General features: G+C 40.5%; 1 protein-coding gene across 1 annotated transcript in view; it reads right to left on the bottom strand.

The window, feature by feature from the left end:
* sec23ip (SEC23 interacting protein) overlaps positions 1–12,542 on the bottom strand; it is a 127,471-nt gene that overhangs the window by 72,026 nt on the left and 42,903 nt on the right. The window contains exons 11-12 of the mRNA XM_078223330.1: positions 7,254–7,409; positions 6,848–6,943 (exon numbers count right to left, since the gene is read on the bottom strand). Coding sequence (XP_078079456.1) covers positions 6,848–6,943; positions 7,254–7,409 — 252 coding nt within the window. The remainder of the gene's footprint in view (positions 1–6,847; positions 6,944–7,253; positions 7,410–12,542) is intronic.

The raw sequence follows: 12,542 nt of genomic DNA, 5'->3' as shown, positions 1-12,542 counted from the left end.
AAGGCACTGGAAACTGTAAAGGCTCTGGGGCCTTGATAACATTCTGGCAATAGTACTGGTGACTTGTGCTCCAGGACAAGTTGCGCTCCTAGCCAAGATGTTCAGTACAGCTGCAACACTGGCATCTATCGGCAATGTAGAAAATTGCCCAGTTTATGCTGTATACATAAAGCAGAATAAATCCAATTTGGCCAATTATTTCTCCATCAGTTTACTCTCAATCATCAACAAAGTGATGGAAGATGCCATCACCAGTGCCTTCAAGCCAACACTTACACAGCAAAACCTGCTCATTGGCACTCAGTTTGGGTTCTGCCAGGGCCATTAAACTGTTGACCTTATTACAGCCTTGGTCTAAACACAAAAGAGTCAGACTCAAGAGATGAAGTGAGAATGTCTGCCCCTGACATCATGGCAGCTTTTCAACGAGTGCGATATATAGGAGCTCGGACAAAATTGAAGTCATTTGGAATCAGGAAAAGCTCTCCACTGCTTGGAGTTGTGACATATCTAGCACAGATGATGATGGTTGCAGTTTTGGAAGTCAATCATCTCAGTCTCAAGACATCACTGCAGGAGTTCCTCAGGGTAGTGTCCTAGGCCCAACTATCTTCAGCTGCTTCATCAATGAACCCTCCCCTCCATCATAAGGTCAGAAGTGGGGATATTCTATGATTGCACAATGTTCAGCATCATTCGTAACTCTCAGATACCGAAGCAGTCCACGGCCAGATGTAGCAAGACTTGAAGAACATTCAGATTTGGACTGTAAGTGGCAAGTAACATTTGCATCACACGAATGGCAAGCAATGACCATCTCCAAAAAGAGAGAATCTAACTACCTCCCCATTCAATGCCATTACCATCACTGAATCCTCCCTGTGGAAGGGGATTTTTAACTAACTAAAGATTTATAGGCAGAATGTAGTCTTTCAGAAGACAAGGAATCAGTAAAGAGTTAAATGATTATTGCATAAGCTAACACAGACAGCTTACACATATGTGGATGCAGTAAATGAGTCAAAACAAGTAACTTTAATTTTAAAACATATATGATGATATTTTAAATGTAATTCAATGTGTTGTATGCTTTAGCCAAGCAAAGTTACCCAAAGGCATGGCGGTAGAAGTCAATAGTTTAAAGCCAAAGCCGGGTAGCATTCCTAAGAGGTGACACATTATGCAACATTATGAATAGATGTATTCATTGCCCAGACACAGAATAGATATGAACCTGGACGCAGAAACACATGTCTATTTAAAGAACAAAGAACAAAGAAATTTACAGCACAGGAACAGGCCCTTCGGCCCTCCAAGCCTGCACAGACCATGCTGTCTGACTTAACTAAAACCCCCTACCCTTCCGGGGACCATATCCTCTATTCCCATCCTCTTCATCTATTTGTCAAGACGCCCCTTAAAAGTCACTACCGTATCTGCTTCCACTACCTCCCCCAGCAACGGGTTCCAGGCATCCACTACTCTCTGCGTAAAAAATCTGCCTTGTACATCTCCTTTAAACCTTGCCCCTCGCACCTTAAACCTGTGCCCCCTAGTAATTGACTCTTCCACTCTGGGGAAAAAGCTTCTGACTATCCACTCTGTCCATGCCTCTCAATCTTGTAGACTTCTTTCAGGTCTTCCCTCAACCTCCAACGCTCCAGTGAGAACAATCCAAGTTTCTCCAACCTCTCCTCATAGCTAATGCCCTCCATACCAGGCAACATCCTTGTAAATCTTTTCTGTACCCTCTCCAAAGCCTCCACATCCTTCTGGTAGTGTGGCGACCAGAATTGAACACTATATTCCAAGTGCAGCCTAACTAAGGTTCTATAAAGCTGCAACATGACTTGCCAATTGTTAAACTCAATATCCCAGCCAATGAAGGCAAGCATGCCGTATGCCTTCTTGACTACCTTCTCCACCTGCATTGTCACTTTCAGTGACCTGTGTACCTGTACACCCAGATCCCTTTGCCTATCAATACTCTTAAGGGTTCTGCCATTTACTGTATATTTCCTATCTGTATTAGACTTTCCAAAATGCATTACCTCACATTTGTCTGGATTAAACTCCATCTGCCATCTCTCCGCCCAAGTTTCCAACTGATCTACATCCTGTTGTATCCTCTAATGGTCCTCATCGCTATCCGCAAATCCACCAACCTGTGTCGTCCGCAAACTTACTAATCAATCCAATTACATTTTCCTCCAAATCATTTATATATATTACAAACAGCAAAGGTCCCAGCACTGATCCCTGAGGAACACCACTTGTCACAGCCCTCCATTCAGAAACGCACCCTTCCACTGCTACCCTCTGTCTTCTTTGACCGAGCCAGTTTTGTATCCACCTTGCCAGCTCACCTCTGATCCCATGCGACTTCATCTTCTGCACCACTCTGCCATGAAGGACCTTGTCAAAGGCCTTACTCCATGTAGACAACATCCACTGCCCTGCCCTCATCAATCATCTTCGTCACTTCCTCGAAAAACTCGATCAAGTTCGTGAGACCGACCTCCCCTTCACAAAACCATGTTGCCTCTCACTAATACATCCATTTATTTCCAAGTGAGAATAAATCATGTTTCGAAGAATCCTCTCCAATAATTTCCCGACCACTGATGTAAGGCTAACTGGCCTGCAATTACCTGGATTATTCTTGCTACTCTTCTTAAACAAAGGAACAACGTTGGCTATTCGCCAATCTTCTGGGACCTCCCCTGTAGCCAGTGAGGATACAAAGATTTCTCTCAATTTGGCAGTGAGCCGGTGTGAAGGTCCATTTTGACCTTGTGGTAGCATCTGCCGTTACCAAGCGACAGGGAGGTAGTTAGTGTCAAAAAGAGAGACTATGTCTGGAATCAGTTGGACGAATAGGGCGGCACGATAGCACAGTGGTTAGCACTGCTGCTTCATAGCTCCAGGGACCTGGGTTCGATTCCCGGCTTGGGTCACTGTCTGTGCAGAGTTTGCACATTCTCCCCATGCCTGCATGGGTTTCCTCTGGGCGCCCCAGTTTCCTCCCACAGTCCAAAGATGTGCGGGTTGGGTTGATTGGCCGTGCTAAAGTTGCCCCCTAGTGTCCTGAGATGCATAGGTTAGAGGGATTGGTGGGTAAATATGTAGGAATATGGGGGTAGGGCCTGGGTGGGATTGTGGTCGGTGCAGACTCGATGGGCCAAATGGCCTCTTTCTGCACTGTAGGGTTTCTATGATTCTATGCTATTAAGTAGCTTATGATTGGCTGAGATATTGGACAGAAATTTGTATTGATGTATAACCATTAAATAGAATTGATTTTCAGCTTATGAAAGGCAGAATTATGCAGAAAGGCAGATTATGAAAAAGTATAATTGATCTGTATTTGACTCTGTAATTCAGTTCTTTCGGAGAGGATCTGTCACTCTGTCCTTAGAGCTATTTAACCCTTCGTGAAACTCTGGTCAGCTGTACGTTTGTATTGTATTGTTTTTATGTTTTATGTTAAATAAATTTGTTACAGAAATATTTGCCTTGCGAGTTTGAATTGTCTTCAGACATAATTGGCCACCTTTTGAAATTTCCCCATAACACTCCCCAATCAACATCCTGGAGATGAACAGAACAGAAACGGAACTGGCCCAGCCATTTAAATACTGTGGTTACAAGAGCAGGTTAGAGGCTGGGAATCCTGCAGCAAGTCACCTCCTGACTCCCCAAAGCCTGACCACCATGGATATACTCTCCACCATGCCTGGATGAGTACAGTTCCAACAACACTCAGAATACTCAACATTATCCAGGACAAAGCAGTCCGCTTGATTGGCATCCCATCCACTACCTTCAATGTTCACTCCTTCCACCACTGACACAGTGATGGCACTCCATTGACAATGAAGTTCCTTTAGTGTCACTGGACCAAAATCTTGCAACTCGCTCCCTAACAGTACCGTGGATGTACCTACACCATATGGACTGCAGCAGTTCAAGGACTTCACTACCTGCTCATGGGCAATTTGGGATGATTAACAAATGATACTTTGGCCTTATTGCATTGGGAATAAAGTACATGGGTAAGGAAGTATTCATGAAATTGTACACGGCTTTGCTGAGACCACACTTGGAGTGCTGTGTACAGTTTTTGTCTCCATACCTGGGAAGGACTTACTTGCCCTAGGGGTGGTGCAACAAAAGGTCACTAGATTGATTCCTGGAACGAGAAGGCTGTCCTTTGAGAAGAAACTGAGTAGAATCAACCTAAACTAACTTAAGGTAGGAAGAATGAGGGGTGATCTCATTGAAACATACAATTCTGAGCAGGCTTGACAGAGTAGCTGCCGAGAGGTCATTTTCCCCAACTGGACCTCTAGAACAAGGGGGCATAGTCTCAGGATAAGACGTGGGGCATTTTAGACAGATGCGAGGAGAAATTTCTTCATTCAGGTATTTCTGTGATTCTTTGGAATTATCTACCCTGGAGAACTGTGCATGCTCAGTCATGAGTCTATTCAAGACTGAGAAAGATACATTTTCGGATATGGGGATCAAATGGAGCAGAGATTGAAAATCAACCTTGATCCAATCAAATGGCAGAGCAGGCTCAAGGTGCAGTATGATTTACTTCTACTACTGTTTCTTATGACAAACACATGTATACACACACACTGCAGTTTAACAGATACCTTCAACTGGACTGTGTCTTTCAGGTTGCTGCTTCATTCAAGCAAGCAATAAAATATTTACACATACCACTTAATTCATAAAACACTAGCACACTTTTAAAAAGATATGCTTAAGAGACTGAAGAGAACATTTTAAAAGCAAATGAAGCATTGATCTCTCAAGAACTATCATTTTATACCTGCATGCTGACTAAACTAACCACAGCATGCACAATGTCCAAAGTCTACAGACATTTAATTTTATAAAAATATATTTCTGACAAATCATTTTTAAAAATTGACAAGTTATTGCTGTTAGATTATTAAACTACTGAATTTGTCTTCCAAATAGCCACTACATTTGTAGATTCACCTTGGAAATAACAAATCTGCTGTAAGTAACAATAATCTTTCTGATGAGTGCAACATGAAAAGCTTTGACAAAATGTCTCTTTTTACAGCAACAACACAGCTTAAATAAACTTCTGGGAAACATGCCAAACGAGCTTTATATATTGCTGAGACTTTGTCCAATATAAGGTACAGAATTTTAAAACTCAGAATGGAAAAGATTTTTAAATATAATTGTTACTTTGCACAGCAACCTTTGAGCATTACATAGAAAGTCAACACTGCTAATCAAAGTGTTTCAATTTGTGAACTAACACACTGCGGAGAATGAAATCACCAGGTTTGTTCAATCTGTCAATAGCCATTCAATTCTTAACCTAAAAAACTGGTCCTGAATTTCATTTTAACCCATGAAGGAGTTTGGCTAACTTCCGGATATTTTGTTAAAACCTGAAACAAATTGTTTAGTATAATAGGAATATTTGAAGCCAGTTTTAAACTTAAGTTTCATGTTAAGAAAATAGCCGATGGAGCGGTCAATTGATTAATTGCAGAATTTCTCAGCAAGCTCCCAGTTTAACGTCACCGAACTCCACAAACCCTACCTCCTCTCTCTCTAGGGAGTCTGAGGCTATTTGATTTCAATGGAAATTTAGGTAGTTTCCAGAATATACAACTGAACTGCAATGTCAGTGTTATGCCCAGGTGACAAATTGAAAGTCTACCCCAGTACGCACATAATAGTGCGCTCAAAAAATTATCCTTACCCAGCTACTTTCAATAAATAGAAAAATCAATTTTATAATTAAAACAGCATTTTCCAAATTGAAGTATTGCAGCATAAGCCATTGGCTCTATTTTAATATATAGTACTATCCAAAACTAACCGATGCGTTCAATGAATTGTCTTGTAAAAAGAAATCAGTGAATAGGCTTGACTTGTCACAATAATCTTTTTTCAATTATTACTTTAAATGCAAAATTGACATGTCTGGCAACAATAAATTTTGAAATAAATGCCTCAAAGGATGGTGGAAACAGGTTCAATAACATTTGAATGAAAAACTCGATGGCGAAACACACTTAGTGCGATAAGGAAAAGCAGAGGAGTGAGATTAATTGGAAAACTCTACCAAAGAGCTGCAACAGACATGATGAGACAATTGTCCTCCATCTGTGCTGTATGATTCTATCCAGAGAGCCATTTGACACGAGAATGGCTTTCAAAACTCATAACAACACGTTAGAATAGCATTAGTAGGAATTTCTAGCGTGACAAGAATACGTTCGTACTTTCAGTGAGCAAAATTAAGAATTCCATTGTGAAGAATGAATATCATCTCTGGAAATGTATCTCATGTTAGGCCTTCAATCTTCTCAACATATTTAGAATGCCAGTATATAAATGTTGTATAGTATCAAGAAGTGCGAATTTTAAAACATTGAAATTGCACTTAGTAATAATGCATCATTCATTGAGATAATTTTTGTCTTCTTTGCGACGAAAGATATTCATGATAGAGGAATGCAACATAAATTTTAGCTCGAGTAAAAAGAATATGGCAAAACTGCATTATTTAGAAACAGTTCATGCAAAGACAATATTTATTCACAGCTCTTTGCAAAACCCAAAATATCTGGTAACCCAGATAGCCTAATTAAATCATTGTATTCTAGTCATACAAATAATTTGAGTAAAGAAAGCAGTGAAAAATGCATTAAAAAGTTATTACTACTGGGTGTTGACTCCCCTTACAGAGCCACATAATTGTGTTCATAAGAATTACAGTTCAATTTAGTAGCTGATGGATACAGCAACCAGCATGCGAGGTACCCTTCAGGAATAATAATACCTGTGCATTTACTTTCTCCTTCACAAAATTGGCAATTTTCTTTCTTGGTCCAAGAGGGATTTCCATTTCCTTCAGGTCATCTACGGTACACATGAGCTAAAAATGAGCAAAAAAATAATGCATCAAGTCCACTGCTGATGAAGTGTGACATTCAAAATGTTAACCTTTCTTTGTTTTCCAGAAGCTGGTTCTTTTGTCACACAGTACTGATACAGGTCAGAGATTTATTTTTCCTCAGTACAGTATAAAATACAAAACTGAGAGGAGATAAGGTAAGGCTAAAAAAAAACAATAGCTTGAATCTTCTACAAGGCAGTAATCATCGTTGGATTGCCGTTCTGTTTGAACATTTTCATGTCCCAACGCTGCTCTTGAGTGCACTGAATTGAAGCTGATAAATCCTTACCAGTGACTCCATGTCTATTTCTTCTTTTTCCAGAGTGCCAAGGTACTCAGAGAGACCAAGTGATTCTAACGCTTGCAGCAGTGTCAGGAATTCCTCCTCTTGTCCATCCTGCAGTTCCTCAAAATCTTCAGGGTCTTGGCAATTCTGGTTTGCTGTCTGAATTGCAAACGGTATAGGTTCACATTTAATACTCTGTTGATTTCAGTTAAAACTAATTGGAGCCAATACTATTAGGAAAAATGTTGCCTTTCCAAATTCAACATATAAAACTAAAACATCAAGCGAAGGAGAAAAGCTTTCATTCTTTGTTAAATCTGTTAGACAATGCTCTTAATCAAGAGATCTGCTTTGTGCGTTTATTTTTCAGATTCCAGTGACAAATTTGGTGCAATCAGACTGATTTCCAAAAAAATTATTTCCATTCCGAGATTAGCAACATTATATATTTGACAGAGAAACTTCAGTCAGTTAAGATAGGTGGTAAAATCAAAGCATTACTCCCTTTAACCATATATTTACATTATATATATATAAAACATATAAAAACTATGAACTATTTAGGAAGTCACTAAAATTACTTTAGTTAGGATTTGATAAGATCCGAATTGTAGTCTAACGTTGAAGTGTTAGATCAAACAAAATTCTTGCACTTTGGAAAAGGTTAATTTTTCAAGCTCCCACCATCCTACCATGAGTTTCTGCATGCATACCTATACTATAAGATCCCCAGATCTTACCAGCATTGTCCTCACATCCCCCACATCATTGACTCTGTGATCTCACCCCTGACCTGCACCATAACTCACTGCTGCTCACTTTTGCTGTTAGCAGGAGAAAGCAAAAAAAATACTGAAAGGCAAGGTAATTCCAGTCTCCATTAAGGGGAACCATTGACTGGAATAGGGCAAATTGCGAGCACTGTTCCCACTCTCCCTCTCACTGCACAACGTGGCGGAACAACACTAAATTTCTCAAAACAACTAGGTGAAATATGGAGTAGACATCATTAATGAAATTTTTTTTGTTTTAAGAAGAGTCTTAAAGGAGGACTACAGTAAGGCCTTTGACAAGGTCCATCATGGCAGGCTGATGCAGAAGGTGAAGTCGCATGGGATCAGAGGTGAGCTGGCAAGGTGGGTACAAAACTGGCTCGGTCAAAGACAAGAGAGGGTAGCAGTGGAAGGGTGCGTTTCTGAATGGAGAGCTGTGACAATTGGTGTTCCTCAGGGATCAGTGCTGGGACCTTTGCTGTTTGTAATATATATATCTGTATAAATGATTTAGAGGAAAATGTAACTGAATTGATTAGTAAGTTTGTGGATGACACAAAGATTGGTGGATTTGCAGATAGCGATGAGGACCATCAGAGGATACAACAAGATATCGTGCGGTTGGAGACTTGGGCGGAGAGATGGCAGATGGAGTTTAATCCAGACAAATGTGAGGTAATGCATTTGGGAAGGTCTAATACCGATAGGAAATATACAGTAAATGGCAGAACCCTTAGGAGTACTGATAGGCAAAGGGATCTGGATATACAGGTACACAGGTCACTGAAAGTGGCAATACAGGTGGAGAAGGTAGTCAAGAAGGCATACGGCATGCTTGCCTTCATCAGCTGGGGCATGGAGTTTAAAAATTGGCAAGTCATGTTACAGTTTTATAGAACCTTAGTTAGGCCGCACTTGGAATATAATGTTCAATTCTGGTCGCCACACTACCAGAAGGATGTGGAGGCTTTGGAGAGGGTACAGAAAAGATTTACAAGGATGTTGCCTGGTATGGAGGGCATCAGCTATGAGGAGAGGTTGGGGAGACTTGTTTTGTTCTCACTGGAATGACGGAGGTTGAGTGGTGACCTAATAGAAGTCTACAAGATTATGAGAGGCATGGACAGAGTGGATAGTCAGAAGCTTTTTCCCAGGGTGGAAAAGTTAATTACTAGGGGGCACAGGTTTAAGGTGCGAGGGGCAAGGTTTAAAGTAGATGTCTGAGGCAGATTTTCTACCCAGAGGGTGGTGGGTGCCTGGAACTCATTGCTGGGGGAGGTAGTGGAAGCAGATACGATAGTGACTTTTAAGGGGGGTCTTGACAAATAGATGAATTGGATGGGAATAGAGGGATATGGTCCCCGGAAGGGTAGGGGGTTTTAGTTAAGTCAGACAGCATGGTCTGTGCAGGCTTGGAGGGCCGAAGGGCGTGTTCCTGTGCTGCAATTTTCTTTGTTCTTGTTCTTTGAGGAGAATGTGGAGGAGGTAGAGAGATTCTGAGGAGAGAATTCTAGAATATAGGATTATGTTAGGGGTTGTAGGGCTGCAGGAGATTACAGTGATAGGAGGGGGAGGCTGTTAAGTAATTTAAGCGTGAATTAAATTTGAGGTTTTGGGGACTACCATAATTGATAATTCTGGTGGAAATGGGACAAGGATCAGGAAGTAGGGTGATAAGAATAACATGAGCTCAGAGACAGCATGAGTGGAGATAAGGGAGAAAGAGAAAGATGGGTTTGCAGGCTAGAGCAGGGGTAAGCAGGGAGAGATTTAGTGGTTAAATGGAGGTACACAAAGTGCAGATGGAAGGAGCAGATCAGATGATGGATGTTTTTTATTTTCAAATGTTTCTGGGAATATGATGGAATTCTGTAAAGAAGGCTGTGTGCGTCCATGATTAATTAAACTGGCCAATAGTTAACACGGACAGTTTGTCTGTGAGAGCTGAGAGATAATAGGGTAAAGGTGTAAGATTTTTGCATTTATAACAAGAGGCTTTGGTGAATTTGGATTCACAAGTAAATAGGTTGGGTTTAAAATCTGCTTTGTGAGATAAGAAGGCACTTAACTTTTCAGTTGTTAAATTTCAAAGAGAGTTCCAAAGTGATGAGGCACTTTTACAGCTTACAAAGATACATTAAATGTTATTGACCCAAAAGTGGAGACAAAAGAGATGGTTGTAGAAAATGGAATGAGATGAAAGTGAGAAAAGATATTTAAGGGGAGAGATTTAACTGAGCTGTGTGCAGGAGATTTTGAAATCAGATCTATGCTGACTTTCTATGCTGAAAGTTGTGAATTTGAAACAGCCATCCAGTCAAGCTAAAAAAGTCTTTTGTTTTCACAAAGCAATGTGTTTCTGAACCTTTCCTTTGGATTTCTAAAACAGAGTGGAAGTGTTTGAGGAGTCATATGATACAGCCTTATTACAGCGACGGCAGTTCTTTGCCTTGGGTAATATTATTGGATTTTTATAGTTAAAAATCTAGAAGGGAAGTTGTCGCCAAGAAGATAGTTTACTTGTGTCCTGACCAAGTGGGTATTTTTTAGGGGTGGCTGTTCTGTAAGATTGTCTTAACTGCGTAACTTTAATCTTGTGTGCTTAAGTTTTGATTCTTGTTGATACATTTTTTAATCTTTAAAATCCTAAAGGTGTTACTGGAGTACTGTGCTTTTGGGATCAGTAGTTTCTCCCTGTATAAAAACAAGGGGTTATGATCAGTATGACAGGTTTCTTTCTAGGATCTAGCTTATTCACCAAATAGCATCTACTGTGGTCATAAAACAGAGATTTCTTTAATGAAATGGTTGGCAATGGGGCAAATCCAAGGAACAGCTTTTTTTTTAAAGAGGCACAAGAAATGTAACAAAGTGAGGTGCCCAAAGAAGAAGAGGGTATCAATGGAGTAGAGGGGGTAGTCCATAGTACTGCTCAAATGATGAGCAGTATTGCCACTGTGTTGATTTGAATATTGCAAGTGAAAAAGCAGGTAGGGGACAAAGTGTCACCACCCATGAGCTAAGATTCAACTGAAGCCAGAAAGTCAATGCAATTAAGTGATTAAGGTAGTGGGTAGCTAGCAAACAGAAAATGCTGGAAAAACTCAGCTGGTCCAGTAGCATATCCAGAGGGAGTAACAGAGTTATTGGGAGGATTCTGAGCAAAAAATGGCAAGTGTCAGGATCTGATTGGAAACCGGACTCTCCAGAGAAACGGCAGGTTTTCTCGCCACACCTTATGGCATGGCATTTGCCAAAAGGACCAGGTGGGTGTGTTTCACACCATCATGTTGACGGGCAGGGCCTAAACCTGCCGGGAAAGCCCAGCTGCACTGAGATTGGAGCGCCGTTTTTAAAGAGTGCCCCAATCAGATTAAAAAATAACCTTCCCCCTCCCAGGGGCTCAGTAGGGGGGGGTTAATGCAAATGCATTAAAATGAGGTTCTCGCCCTTTGTGGGTGTGAACCTCGCTGCGTCGAGGAGGGGCAGGGAAAACCACTTTCCCTGATTCTCTCCAGATTATCAGCCCATGTTGCCATTCTCTCTGACAGTGAACACAGGCTGAAATCGCCCCCAATGTTTCAAATTGATGACCTTTCATCTAAACTGGTGAAAGGTCACCAACCTGAAACGCTGACTCTGTTTTTTTCTCCATAGATGCTCCCAGACCTGTTGGGTATTTCCAGAATTGTGTGTTTGTATTTCAGAATTCCAGCAACTTCATTATTTCACTTGTGTTCATTGATGGCAAACCCCTGTTAGTGAATGTACAGACATAATACAGAGAAGCACAATGATTGTCCACTGGGAGAGCTTATGTGATGAAAGCAGTGTGACGAAAAGCAAGCCTTAATAGTAACTATTACTAAACTCAGGAGAGACTATTTGGTGAAGAGATATAATACACTACTAACTTAAAAAATGATGTGTTTTTAAACAACACTAATTGAGACAATATCATTTATAATTTGATTATCGTCACATGTATTAGTATACAGTGAAAAGTATTGTTTCTTGCGCACTATACAAAGCATACCATTCATAGAGAAGGAAAGGAGAGGGTGGAGATTGTAGTGTTACAGTCATAGCTAGGGTGTAGAGAAAGGTTAACTTAATAGTTAGCAGGGAAGAAACTGTTCTCGAGTCGGTTGGTACATGACCTCAGACTTTTGTATCTTTTTCCCCGACGGAAGGAGGTGGAAGAGAGAATGTCCGGGTGCATGATAAATACCAAGCAAGTCTCTAAACTCAGTAAGTGAGGTGGGTTAGCGTGTGGACTCCATATTGAGCAAAGAAAAAGTTTGGAGGTATTGATTTTCCAGAAATTTTCTTGGAAGATGTTAAACATAGAGCCTCCATGTATGTTAACTAGTGGATAAAAAATCCAATAGACTGAGAATTTACAAAGTAAAAATTTTAAAGATATATTCCAGCAATGAAAATGTATCATAAATGGCTATTGTTTGATAGGGAATGATAAATATGACATTGCCTTTTCTCGCGCTTTTTAAAGCCCAAA

The sequence above is a fragment of the Mustelus asterias genome, chromosome 11 (genome assembly GCF_964213995.1).
Source record: "Mustelus asterias chromosome 11, sMusAst1.hap1.1, whole genome shotgun sequence".
NCBI lineage: Eukaryota > Metazoa > Chordata > Chondrichthyes > Carcharhiniformes > Triakidae > Mustelus > Mustelus asterias.
The sequence above is the reverse complement of the archived record's forward strand: the minus strand, read 5'-3'. Positions and strand labels throughout refer to the sequence as shown.